General features: G+C 67.4%; 1 protein-coding gene across 1 annotated transcript; it reads right to left on the minus strand.

Moving 5' to 3' along the window:
- Nucleotides 1-253: 253 nt before the first annotated feature.
- ECEL1 (endothelin converting enzyme like 1) lies at nt 254-8,895 on the minus strand. Its single transcript, XM_035335234.1, is given in 20 exon segments — nt 254-473; nt 595-671; nt 1,136-1,231; nt 1,389-1,412; nt 1,414-1,455; nt 1,629-1,753; nt 1,843-1,910; nt 2,029-2,080; nt 2,205-2,253; nt 2,375-2,488; nt 2,914-2,988; nt 3,079-3,177; nt 3,279-3,501; nt 3,842-3,966; nt 4,279-4,371; nt 4,842-4,952; nt 5,038-5,106; nt 6,216-6,828; nt 6,830-7,071; nt 8,609-8,895. Coding segments are annotated over 19 exon segments (2,286 nt in total). The 5' UTR covers nt 6,961-7,071; nt 8,609-8,895; the 3' UTR covers nt 254-373.
- Nucleotides 8,896-13,216: the final 4,321 nt, after the last annotated feature.

Below are 13,216 nucleotides of genomic sequence, written 5' to 3' on the forward strand. Positions count from 1 at the left end.
ATGTCCCCGCGCCCCCGCGCAGGCTGGCATCGCCCCGGCCCCCAGCCCGCCCCGGCGGCAGGGCTGATGGGGACGGGACGGGGCTGGCACAGGGACGAGCGCCGGGCGGGGGGCTTCTGGCACGGGGCAGCCCCGCAGCACCTCTGGGTCACCCTCCCTGCCCTGCGCAGCTGGGGGTGGGGAAGGGTTTGGGGAGGTGGACAAGAGGGTCCCGTGGGTGGGGAGCTCATACCCCACCCCCAGGTGTCTCCTCTGCCTTGGCACCCCCTACAGCGGGCGCCTATTTTGGGGGTGCCCCCTGTGCCTGGAGGGGGGACAGGCACCCGGGCAGGGACAGGGACCGGGAGGGTGCCAGCCCACGGGGCCAGCGGCCTCACCACACCGAGCACTTGTGCGCCGGGTTCATGGGCGAGTTCTTGGGGCAGTGGAAAACGCGGCCGAACTCCTCGAACTGCGAGACGCTGCCCAGGACCCTGCGGGGGCCGGAGAGGGGGGGCACAGCTCAGAGCTGGGCACCCCCACGATGGGGCTGCCCACTGAGGACCCTCACCCCAGCACCCCCAGCCCTGCCCACCCCAGCTTCGGGGCCGGTACCTGTAGTGCTCCGGGGCGTGCTTGTCCGTTAGCACCTGCAGGTAGATGGACTGGGATCGCCGCTTGATGCACCAGTTCTGGGGGGAGGAAGGTCCCGCGGGTGAGCTTGGGGGGGTACCCTGGGTCCTGGCACCCAGAGGGACCCCCAGGGCCCTGGGCACCCACCGGGGTGGCCCACCTGGCTGCTGGGGGTGAGGGCAGGGGTGCCCTGCTTGTTTGTTGTTGTAGGGTCTCCCAGAAGCCTACGTATGAGGTATGGATGGGCTGGGCGAGCACGGGGGCATGTTTGTTATTGAACGGGCACATTGTTATTGTAGGGTCTCCTGAGGCTGTGGGCTGCCTGACTGTGGGGTCTCCCCAAGTTTGTTATCGGGGGGGGGGTCTCTGGAGGAAATGGGGGGCCCGTGGCTGTCACCGTGGGGTTCCCAAGAGCGCAGGCACGGCGCGGTGTGGTCCTGCGGGGCCGAGCCCTGCACCGGGGGCACCCATGGAGCCCAGGACCCGGGCTGGGACCCGCTGGTGGCCGTGGGCACCGGCTCACCTGGGCGAAGGCGATGAAGAAGAGCTGGTCGTGGGTGTACTTCAGGTGGTGCAGGGGGTGCTCGGGGCCGTGCTCCCGCACCCACTTCTGGTAGGCCTGCAGGACACGGGGTGCCCTCAGCATGGCTGGGGGGGGGGCTCCAAAAAAGCCCCGTGCCCCCCAGCAGGCAGGGCCACCCTCGGCGTGGGTGGCATCCGCAGCAGCCCCGTGGCCTTGCGGGGGGCTGTGACACCCCAGGGTGGGGGACACTCACGTAGTAGGCGAGCTTGAGCCCCCCCCATGTCAGCGATGTTCTCCCCCAGCGTGTGTTTGCCGTTCACCTGCCCGAAGAGGAGTGACGTGGGGTAAGCAGCGATGTCCCCCCCGTCCCCGTGGGGGCGCCAAGGCTGCTGTGCCTCAGTTTCCCCTATCTGGGCCCCCGGGGGTGTTCCCGAGGTGTGAGGAGTCGCTGGGGCTCTGTCACCGGGGGGGGGGGGGGGGGGGAAAAAAACACCCCCTGGTTGTATACGGGGAAGTTGTCGTAGAGGTTGACGATGCACTGCGCCTTCTTCAGGAACTTGCTGTAGGACGTCTCCGTCCACCAGTGCACCAGGTTCCCGTGCCGGTCGTACTGCCCCCCTGCAGGCGGTGCCACCCGTCGTGCCGAGGGACCCGAGTGTCCCCAGGACCCCTCCTTATCCCCCCCCAGCAGCGTGGGGGTCACTCACCCCAGTCGTCGTAGCCGTGGGTCAGCTCGTGCCCGATGATGGTGCCGATCCCACCGTAGTTCAGAGACCTGGAGGGGGGACAAAGGTGTGGGGGGGACACGGTGCTGGCAGGGGTGGCGGTCACCCCAGGGCCTGTCCCCTTCTCCAAGCCCAGCCCTGTTCCCCCCCCCCCAACCCCACACTCACTGCGGGAACTCAGGGTCGTAGAGGGTCGGCTGCAGGATGCCGGCGGGGAACACTGGGGACACAGGACAGCATTGCAGGGAGGGGACAACCCGGCCCCCACCCCCTCAGCATCCCCTGGCACCAGGGGACCCCACATCGTGCCCCCAGGTCTGTCCCCCCCCCAGGCAATGCCTCACCCATCTGATTCTTGTTGGGCAGGTAGTAGGCATTGAGCGCCTGGGGGGGGCAGCAGCCACCTGCAAGGAGAGATGGAAGTGCTGGGGACACGGAGGGACGGGGAAATGCCCCCCCCCTCGCACAGCCAGGGGCACCCCAATGTCCCCGTCCCCGTCCCCCCAAGGTGAAGCAATACCCACGCAGACTTGTCCACCTCCTGCCGGATCTTCTTCACCGAGAGCCTGATGCTGAAGGCGATGCTGTTGAGGATGTTCTTGAAGTAGGTCTTCTCGTCCACCTCAAACTGGGGGGGACACGGCCACGTCGGGGGGGGAGGAAGACCCCAGCCCCAAAATCCATCCCCCTGAGTCCGGGGCATCCTCCCACCCCCATGAGCCGTGGGGACAGAGGATGTGGGGTTGTGGCCAGGGGCTGGATGTGGCCCCTCACCCTGGGGTGAGGGGTCCGTAGGGGCCACCGTGTCCCCGTCACCTCTTTGGGGACCCCAGACCATCAGGGGTTGGGGCACCCCAAGCCCTTGCTGAAGATGGGGGCAATGTGGGGACGGGACAATGTGGCTCTGCCCACGCGGCTGTGCCCACACAAGCAGTGGGCTTGTGTCCTTGCTCCTTTTGGGGTGGTGTGTCCCCACCGTGGCCCACCTGGAGCCCTAACGAGGTGTAGGGCCCGTCTCCCCCTCACCACGCGGCCCCGGGGCCCCCTCCTTGCCTCATACTCCTTGTCGATGGCCTCTGGCTTCAGCAGGAAGTCGGGGTACCCGATCATCACCATCATGTACTGCAGCTGGGGGCAGAGCGGGCAGCGGGGTCAGGGCCTCCCTGCCCCGTTCCCCCGCGGGGACAAGGCCCCGGGGCGCACGCTGGGGGCTGCCACCTTGGCCCTGGCCGCTCTCCGCGTCTCCTCGTCCATCCAGTCCAGCTCATCCAGGCGCTGGTCCAGGATGTATTTGATGTCCTCCACCAGCTGCTGCACCTACAGCGGGGCACCGCTGATGCTACCACGGCGTCCTGGCCACCCTCCAGCCCGCAGGGGTGCAGGGGGACACCCTGGCAAGGGGACAGGAGGGCGCCTACCTTGGCCTTGCTGGCAGAGGAGAAGTACTCCTCGACGAAGAGAGCGCCCAGGGCCATGCCGAAGTGCTTGTTGGCCTGGCTCAGGCAGACCTTGCCCGGCTCCAGCTGCTTCTCGTTGCCCTCCATCTCCTTGGAGAGCTCGTGGATGGCATCACGGAACGGGGTGGAGAGGTGCTCGCTCAGCACCACCACGATGCGCCACAGCATGTAGTTGTGGAGGATCCTGGCGACGTGGGGCAGGATCAGGCCCCTCCTGGGCACCTCCCGGCTCGTGCCAGCCTTGGGGTGGCCGTGTCCCGTGGGGCCCAGGGATGGATGGGGTGGTGGCACCGTGCACGTCCCCGTGCCAGGCACGGTGATGGGTCTGGTGATGTCCAGCTTGGGGACCTGGGAGCTTGGTGGGAACCCATGGTGGTGCCCTCCAGCAGGAGCTTCCCCAGGGCTCTCCCATGTCCTGCCTGGCCTCGTGGGGCGTTTTGGGGGTCCTTCCACAGCTCCCCTCCGTACCCGCCCCACTGCCACCCCCTTCCAAGGCTGGGCACGGAGGTGCCAGCCCCCCTCACCTGCTGGGCGTCACACGGATGAGGTCGGACACCTTGTGCATGTAGTCGGTGGCCAGCAGCACCACCTCCTCGTCCTCCGAGAAGTTGTCGTGGAAGATGCGGTCCAGCAAGCGCTTCCACTTGAGCTGGCAGGGTGGGCACGTCACCCCCGTGCCACCGGGCTGTCAGCCTCCCCCCTCCCCTTCCCCTGGGGTCCCGCCTGGTCCTGGTGCTGCCCCCAGCATCCAGGGCAGTACAGGATGGAGTCGTCACCATCCGGAGCACATTTATCCGTGGGGGGCAGTGGGGGATGATTCTAGGGACACTGGGCATGGCACCAGGGGGTTGTGCTTCTTATATGGGATGCAGGACAGCTCTGGGGACATGGGACGGGGACAAGCACGGGGCACAGGGCAGGTGGCAGGTGGGGGTGGCAGGGGGTGGGCTGGGGGACGCACCGTGGGGGTGATGCGCTGCAGCTCGCCCAGGGTCACTTTGTGGTACATGGAGCTGACATCCCTCCGCACGTCGTCGTACTCGGACACCGTGATCTGCACGGGGTGGGCACGGCTGTCACCTCCCCATTGTCACCTCCCAGCTGTCCCCTCCCTGCTGCCCCCCCAGGGGTGGCACGGGGAAGGGCACAGCACCGGGGCAAGAGGGGCTGCTGGCCCACATCCCCTGTGGGGCTGTGCATGAGGATCCCAACGAGCTGAGGTACCAAGGACCAAGCACGGAGGTCCCCCGAGCCTGGGATTGGGGTTCCCCAAGATTTGGGCGCGGTGTCCTCAAGGGCCTGGAGCGGGTTCCCGAGGATGGGGAATGGGGGTCCCCAAGTGGTCATCCCATGGGTGTCCCAAAGATGATGGGGCGGGGATCCCTGGGGACCTGCCATGGGGTCCTCAAGGGATTGGGATCGTGAAGGTCCCCAGGGGCTGGGACTGGAGGTTCCCAAGGGGATGGGGTCCCCCAGAGCTGTGCAGGGGCACCCCAAAGCCCGGGACAGGCAGCCCCCCCTCACGTTGGCGAGGTGCTGCTCCAGCTGGAGGATCTCCTGCGCCTTCTGCTCCACGTGCTCGGCCCCCAGGAGGGTGAGCAGCCGCTCCATGAAGACCCGGTACGCGGCCAGGATCTGTGCCAAGGGACAGGACCGTGGGTGTCACCTGTGCGGCCCCCCCCCCCCCCCCCCCAGGTTCCCCAGCCCCCCAGCTCCTCACCTTCTCGCTCTCCTCATCCTGCCCCAGGTAGAGGGTCCGCTCGGGCAGAGTCAGCCCATCCTGGTCAATCTGGGGCCAAGGGGTGAGCAGAGGGTGGGGAGAGGAGCACCCCCAGCCCTGTCCTGGCTGCAAACCCCCCACTTCCCCCAGATGGTGCCCCCACACCCGCCCCATAGCTGGTCCCAGTCCTGTGTGATGCTCCACGGGGAGCACAGGGATGAGCGGTGCTGCACAGCCCCCCCCTCATTAACCCGCACCCACCTGCACCCACCCGCTCCTCTTCTGCCCCGTGTCACACCCCAGCAGCCCCCCATTTGTGCACGCACCCCCCCCCACATCACACCCACAGCCCTTCTCTCGCACACCCCTCGGCGGTGCACGCGCACACTCGCTTTTCACCAAACGTGCCGTATGTACCCCCTGCCAAACACCCTTCAGCCCCGTGTCACAGCACGCACACACACCCCCCGCCCACGCTGTCACACGCCTGTCACACCCGTCCACGTGCACACGCAAGGCCTTGGACCCCCCCCTGCACCCCAAACCTCGCCGTGGCCCCCCCACCCTTGGCACACCCGCGCCTTCCCCCTCACACCCGTCGGAGCCGAAGCCTTTCTCCGTGACACACGCTCCCTCTAGTGTACACACGCACACCCCTCCGGCACAGCCGGATTTACACCCCCCCCGGTGTGCCCAGCACCCTGTCCCCACCATGCCACCGCCGTCCTCCCCGTGTCCCTGCCGTGTCCCCTCTGTGCCCACCACCGTGCCGTCGCCGTGCCCACTGCTGCGCCATTCCCATGCCCGCTTGGTGCCCCCCACGGTGTCCCCACCACTGTCACTGCTGTGCCCCTGCTGTGCCCACCCGGGGTGCTCGAGGCTTGGCCACCCAGACAGAGCCCCCCCCATGCTCTGGTGGCACCACAGGGAGAAGGGACATGGGTGACAGGGGTGGGGATGGCCGACAAAGCCATGGGCACCCGGTGCAGAGCCAGCACTGCCCCATCCTGTGCAGACAGCAGCCAGGACGCCAGGGTGAGGGGCTCAGCTGGTGGCACAGGGGGGACCCCATCACCACCTCATCCCTTCCCGCATCCTCCCCACCCCAAAGGTGCCACCCCGGCCCCAGGGTGCTGGCTGGGGGACGTCCCACGGGGGGGGTGGCAGGGTGCCCTCACCCGGATGACGTAGCGGGAGGTGTTCCTGTCGTCCAGGCTGACGGTGAGCGAGAAGAGCACGGCGGCGCTGTAGACCCCCTGCGTCTTGTAGAGCAGCTCGTTGAGGTCCCCGCGGCCCGGCGAGGCGTCCCAGCCTCCGCACTCCCCGATCACCTCCAGCATGGGCCGCGGGCCCAGCCGGTCGATCTCAGCCCGGTCCAGGCAGGAGCGGAAAAACTCCTTCACCTTCCTCTCGGCCGAGGCGGGGGCTCGGCGGCGCACGGGGCGGCTCAGCAGCGCCCGCAGCTTGGCCTCGTTCTGCTCGGCGATGGCCCCGATGGTGCCGTACACCAGCTTGTCCTCGGGGATGCCGTGCCGCCGGAGCCACCCGCCGCAGGCGAAGGAGTAGAAATCCTGGCAGGGGTCGATGGTGGCGTCCATGTTGGCGCTGAGGAAGCGGGACGCCCGCAGGAAGGCCTTCTTCTCCTGGCAGCCCTCCAGGCAGTAGCTGTCCCCTTCGGCCGCCAGGTATTTGAGGACCAACATGCACGTCAGGATGACGCAGAGCCCGGCGGCGAACACCAGCCCCGAGAGCAGGCAGATCTCCCGGCGGCTCCAGCGCGGCAGCCCCCCCGCCACGCTTCTTGGCCCCGGCGCCCAGCTGGAGGGCGAAGCCGTTGGGCAGCGTGCCGCTCTGGTACCGGCTCACGTACTTCACCTCCTGGAACTCGTCGTAGTGGGCCGTCAGCGAGTAGGTCTTCTCCATGGCCGGGGCTGCCCGCAGGCGCGGGGGGGCTCAGGGAAGGCGGGGGACAGGGGCCGGTGCTCCCCGGTTCATGCTGGAGGTGGTGGAGGTGCCCAGAGAGTCAGGCTGCTCCTGGAAAAGGCAGAGGAGGAGGTTGAGGGGTGTTTGGGGAGGAGCGAGGGGATCGCTTCTTGTCGTCATCATCGCCCACGTCGCCGTCCCTGCCTGTGCGCCCCGCTGGTGGCACTGGTGGCGCTGGTGCCGGGAGCTCGGTGGTGGCCCTACCCCATGGTTGTCCCCTTGGTCCCCCACCTGGTGATGGGGCAGGGTCCCACCTGCGTGGTCCCACCCAGCCCCTGGCAATGCTCCATCCCCCCGACCTGTGGACAGCACCCTCTCGGAGTGGGTGCCCGGGGTGGTCTGGGGAGCACCACACCGCACCTGATGGGGTGAGGTGGGCACGGGGCTGCCAGCCCCTCCGGGTGGGGGGAGCAGCGTGGGTGAGCGGGTCCCTGGGGATTTTTTTTTGGGGGGGGGGAGGGGGGGAAGGCGTTGCACGGGGTTGGTTTGGGCTGTTGCACACCGGGCTGTGCCGTCTCGCCCTGCGCCGTGTTGCGCCGTGCCGCGTTGCACTGGGTTGGGGTGGGTCGGGGCGCGCCGCGTTGCATTGCGTTGCGTCCAAGTGTGTTGCAGCGCGGTGTGCACGCACAAAGTTCGCTCCAGTCTGGGGGGGTCTGGCCCCTATGGACACCTCACAGCACCCCCCCCACCCCAATCCCCCTCCCCAACACCTCTCCGCTAGCCGGCGCCCAGCGGTCGCTGTTCTGGGGAGGGGGGCTCTGCGCATGGGAAAAAGAGGGTGGGGACATGGGGGGCTTCAAAAGGAGACCCCCCACTCCTTGCTCAGCGCAGATTTGCAGGTGCGGGGAGGACACGCTGAGGACAAAGAGCCGCTCGGGGAGGAGAGGGGGGGTGATATCCTGCGGCGGGGTCCCCCAGCCCCCCCAGCACCCTGCAGACCCCGCTCCCTGCGCAACTTGGGTGAAGTTGTGCCCCGGTGCCGCAGCCTGACGGTGCCCATGCCGGAGAGCAGCCGCGCTGCCGCTGCCGCCACCGGAAAGTTTGCGGGGTGGGTGGCGGGCACGGCATGGGGGGGCTCGGGGTGCTGGGGGGGGATGGAAGAGATGCTCGGGGTACGGTCCCCGGCGTGGTCCCCAGGGTGCCGGGAGGATGCTCGGGGGATGCTCGGGGGATACTCGGGCGTGCCCGGGGCGCGCTGCCCAGGATGCTCGGGGGATGCTCGGCGGGATGCTGCCCGCGGTGCTCCGGGGCTGCTCGAGGGTTGCTCGAGGGATGCTCGGGAAGTGCTCCCCGGGAATAACGCCCGGATTATTCGGGGGATGCTGGCGGGATGCTCGCCGCCAGGCTCGGGGGGAGTCTTCCCCGGGCTGCTCCCCGGGGCTGCTCGCCGAGGCACTCGGGGGATGTTCCCCGGGATGTCCGGGGGCGCTCGGGGGTGCCCAGCTCCTGCTCACCGCCCCACCGGGGGGGCTGCTCCCGGCTGCGCTGGGGGAAAACGCCACCGGGGGATGCCGCCCGGGGGATGCCGCCCAGGATGCTCGGGGGGACGCTGCCCGGGGGTGCTCGGGGGGTGCTCGGGGGTGCTCACCGGCTTGCCGGGGGGATGTCAGCAGGCGGCCCGGGGCTGCTGGCGGGCCGGCCCGGCGGTGCCCGTCCGGCTGCGCGCCCCGCGCTCCGCTCCGCGCCCCGCGCCGCGGCTGGAGGAGCGGCGGGGCCGGAGGGAGGCAGCGGGGCGGGGAGGGGGTGGCGTCTCCAGCCCGGCTCTCCCGCAGGCCAGGCTCCATTAACGAGATTATTATGCAAATGGAGCAGCCCTGTGCCACCCGCCAGCCTTACCTCATCCCCGCCGGCGGGGAGGAAGGGTAAGGAGGGAGGAGGGGGGGGGTCCCCAGGACCCCCTGCCCCGGGGGGGCTGGCACAAGGCTGGCAGTGCCACCGAGCTTGGCACCCACCGTCCGGGGACCTTGCTGCCACCCCCTGGCAGGCTGGCACCCAGGAAGGGCATGGGTGGGCACAGCTGGTGGGCTGTGCCGGCCACATCCCAGCTGCTTGGACACCCCCAGCCGTGCCCGGGCACCCCAGGGTGCTCATCCCCTCCTGCCAGGGTGGGTGCAAGGGAGGGAGAGATGGAGGTGGGAGACAGACGGAGCCCAGGGGGCTTCAGGTGAAAAGGTGGGCATGGGGGTGGCATGGGGCGGCATGGGGAGGGGGCCACGCACACACGCACACACTCAAAGGTCTGGGAATATTAAACTGCATTGCAGATAAATCCCCAACATATATATCGTGAGCCGCTCTGCCACGGGGGGGCCCAGCAAGGAGATTTATAACCCATCAATTCCCACTGCCCACGGCAGCCCCGCGCGGCAACCAGGGACCCCTCCATGCTCAGCCATCCCGCTGGCTGTGCTCCTGGGCACCTTGGCACCCCCATCCCACATGGCCCTGGGTGCTGGGAGGGGGCCTGGGTCTTCCTGGGCGCTGGGGTGGGAGTTTGTGGTGTGGGTAATGTGCTACACGCACCCTGCGACACAGGGACCCTGCGTGGCATGGAGATGGATAGCTCAGCTGATGTGGGACCCACCGGGTCCTGTGAGCACCACGGGCTGGCCCTGAGCACACGATGGCATGCACTCGCACCAGTGCACACGCTTGTGCACACACACACACACAGCAGAACAAGCACACACACGCTGTGCCACACACACCGTGTGCAACAAGTGGTGCTGTGCAGCTCCCGTTACAGCCAGGCGTGCGCACACACACACCCCGACACACACACACACACCCCTCCACACTTCCACAGCCTCACGACATTGCAGCAAACCTTTCCCCGGGCATACACCGGGCTCCAGGATCCCCATCAGATGCCTCCAGCTTGGGCAGCACCAGCAGGGTGCAGGAGCACCCAGCCCCAGGAGGCTTCATGGGTGGGCAGGGGGTGCTCAGCTTGGTGGGGGAGGCTGAAGGGCGGGGGCACAGCACCGGGTGCCACCGCGATGGTATTCCCAAGCCTGTGCTTTCCTGGCCCCCCCTCAGACCCACCTAGGTGGGAGCATGATGGATGCGTGCGGGGAAAGGGGGGGGGGAGGGGGGGGCAGCGTTATTAACGGCCCTGGGTATTGCTCCAACAGGGCTGTAAAAATTAAAGGCGTGTGGATATAAAATAATGGATAAATCTGAGCCGGCCGCAGAGTTGCTGCGGCGTCCCAGGGGAGCTGGCAGCTCCAGGAGGCAGGGTATGGCCAGCACGGGACGGGGACCTGGGGTGGGCACAGGGGGTCAGGCAGCACCTGCACCAAGAGCGATTTTCCAGTGCAAATGTCCCAAGTGCCCCTCGGGGCTGCGTGGGCAATGCAAACCTGTGGAGCTGGCTCTGCAAGAGGCTGCTCTTTAAGCTGGGCTAGAGGAAAAAAGGGGCTGTGCATCGGCAGGCTGGGCTGGTGGGGGCGTGGGGAGTTTGTTCCAGGACACCCACAAGCACTGCCCGGCCCCGAGGGCAGTGGCTGTGCCCTGTGCCCTGGTGACTACGCACCCAGTCTTGGCCACGGCCACGCTGGTGGGCCCCCCCCAGGTCCTGTCCACCCTGCAGCCCCCAGCCCTGACCCCCAGCAGCCCCCTCCTCGCCATTCCCATGGGCCACCCCGCCGGCATCCTCATTTTCCCCGAGATTAGCCACGGCGCGGGAGCCTCCGCGCACCGCCAGCAGGTGACAAATAAGATTTTTCCACTCTCCCGAGCACCCGGCATGGGTCTGTCATTGAAAATGCAAAGCAGCGCGGTGCCAACCTCCGCCACCCGCCCTCCCCTCTGCCAGCCCCTCGGTGCTGAGCACCCGGCCAGCTGAAGCCCCCACCACTGGACCCCCGAAATGCCACCCGCTCCCCGATGGTGGTGCCATTATGAGCCATGGGTGTCCTGCCCAGTACGGAAAGGTCCTGGGGGGGGGTCTTAGAGGGGTGTAAATCTGGGGGTGTCAGCCTTGGTGGGGCCTCAGTGTCCCTTTGGTGGGGGAGCGGGGCAGGGTGTGGGTGCCGGGGGTCCCCACCACGCTGGGTATTTGTAACCCACCTGTGGTGCTAAGCTCACCCTAGTGATGGCAGGGTGAGGGCTTGTCCCCTGTTGGAAGCATTTGGCCCAAGACGTGCCCACTGGGGTGAGAACTGCCCCCACAAACCCATCCCAAGTGACCCCAATCCCAGCTGCCAAAGGAGGAGGACGGGAATGATGTCCCCAGCCCCAGAGCTGGGCACGTCCACCCCGCATCCACTGCCCAATCCTCCCCAAACCCCACAGTCCCCCCACCCCTTTGGTCCCCACAAAACCCCTCAGCCCCCCTCAGCCCCAGCCCTCACACCCCATTATCCAGCCCTGCTGCACCCCCCAGGCTGGACACATCCCTGCCACCCGGCAGCCCCCGGCCCTGCTCCCCGCCGGCTCCTCATCTCCCCCTCCGCTATTGTTACAGGGTTGCCTCTGCCTCTGTCTGCGAAATTAATTCGGAGGTGGAGAGGGAGAATTATGTAAAGTGTGGTTATTCTGGAGCGGCGGGGGAAGCGCGGCTGATGGCAAAGTGCCTTTTTGTGTGTTTAATATGCATTTTTTTCCAGCGGTGCATTTTCAGGCGGGTAATTTGCTGTCTTTTCAGACCCCGATCAGTATCATTTCTCCAGCAATGACAGCTTTTATTTGCTCTGAAATGAATGCTGCGAAATTTCCAAGAAATAGCCGAGGCCCCGTTGTCTGCCCACCCCCGCGGGCTGGGGCGCGGGCACCCACCAGCACCTGCCCCCCGCCGCCCCGCTCGGCGGCAGTGCCGGGCACACAGGCGTGCAAGGCTGCACACCTTGCGTGTGTGCGCCCAGGTGTGTGCACTCACACCTCTGGCGTGCACATCAGTGCACCGTGCACACACACACACTTCAGTGCATGTGAACACCCCCCCCCCCCGTGCACGTGTACCCCTCCCCAGCACAGCACCCCGCTTGTGCACGCGCACACGCTCCTAGCGCACGCACAGCCCTCCCCGGCACCCCCCCGGCCCACTTGGCACATGGTGACCATCACCGTGGCCCCGCTGCTGACACAAGCGTGGGGGGCTCGGTTGTGCCAAGGCGGCCCTGGCACAGAGCTGGCACCCGCCTGGGGAGCACCCAGAGGGGAGCCAAGCTCTGCTGGTGCCACCCTGCTGGGGGCTGCCACAGGCAGGGAGTGTGAGGCAGGGGTGGGGGGCACCAGGACTGGGTGCAGGGGACACCCCTGGGCAGGTGGTTTTGGCACCAGAATGGGCACGGGCAGCAGGAATGGGTTTAGAGGGTGTGCGTGTGCAAAGAGGGAAAGCAATGCTGTTTGTGTAGGTGTGCGCTGAGTGGGCGCTGTGCGCCGGAGCTGGTGTGCGATGCTGGCTATGCAGCGGCTGTGTGCGTGCGTGCACACCTCCGTGTGCACGTGTGTGCCCGTGGCAGCCCCCCCCTACCCACGTCCCAGTGCGTGTCGGTGTGCCTGCAGGTGCGCAGCGTGCACACGCGTTGGTGCGATGCTGCGCGTGCAGAGTGTGCCAGCACCCATGCGTGTGCAACACTGGGTGTATGCTCCCTCAGTGCATGTGTGCACAAGCCCACGTGTGATAAACAGTGTGATGGGGGGGGTGTGAGTATGGCTTCAGCCCCCCAAAACACTGCACGGGCTCGTACACCCCCAGCTGGGGGTCCCCACCTCTCCGCTGCCCCAGCTGTGGCGGTGCCGGTGCCTGGCACGGCCGAGGTTAACTCCGCCAGAGCCCAGCGGCACGGTGCAGGGAAGCTTTAATTTAATGAAGTGTGAGGCTTTTTTTATGGGCTTTTAATTACGTGGTGATAATTAACATTATAGGCCGCCAGGTCCCGGTGGTGCCCGGCTGCCCTGTGCCAGCTCCTGCCTGTTTGTAAATAAACCCAGCGGGCAGCCGGGGCTGGGGGCTGCGCCGTGCCCACCCTGGGGTGCCCATTTTCCTGCTGCCGGCAGCAGAGCCAGCCCCAAATCCTCCACTGGGGGGGAGATTTGGGCTCAAACTTAGGCACAAACCCCTACAAGAGGTGGGGAACAATGGAGCCCCCCCAGCAGCACCCTGGTACCCGAAGCTTTCCATGCCTCTGGCCAAGCAGAGCTGCCTGCTAGCACCGTGGTGACAAGGGGGGGGGGGGGGGGGGGGGGGGTG

Source organism: Oxyura jamaicensis, chromosome 9 (assembly GCF_011077185.1).
Source record: "Oxyura jamaicensis isolate SHBP4307 breed ruddy duck chromosome 9, BPBGC_Ojam_1.0, whole genome shotgun sequence".
In the NCBI taxonomy this organism is placed as follows: Eukaryota; Metazoa; Chordata; class Aves; order Anseriformes; family Anatidae; genus Oxyura; species Oxyura jamaicensis.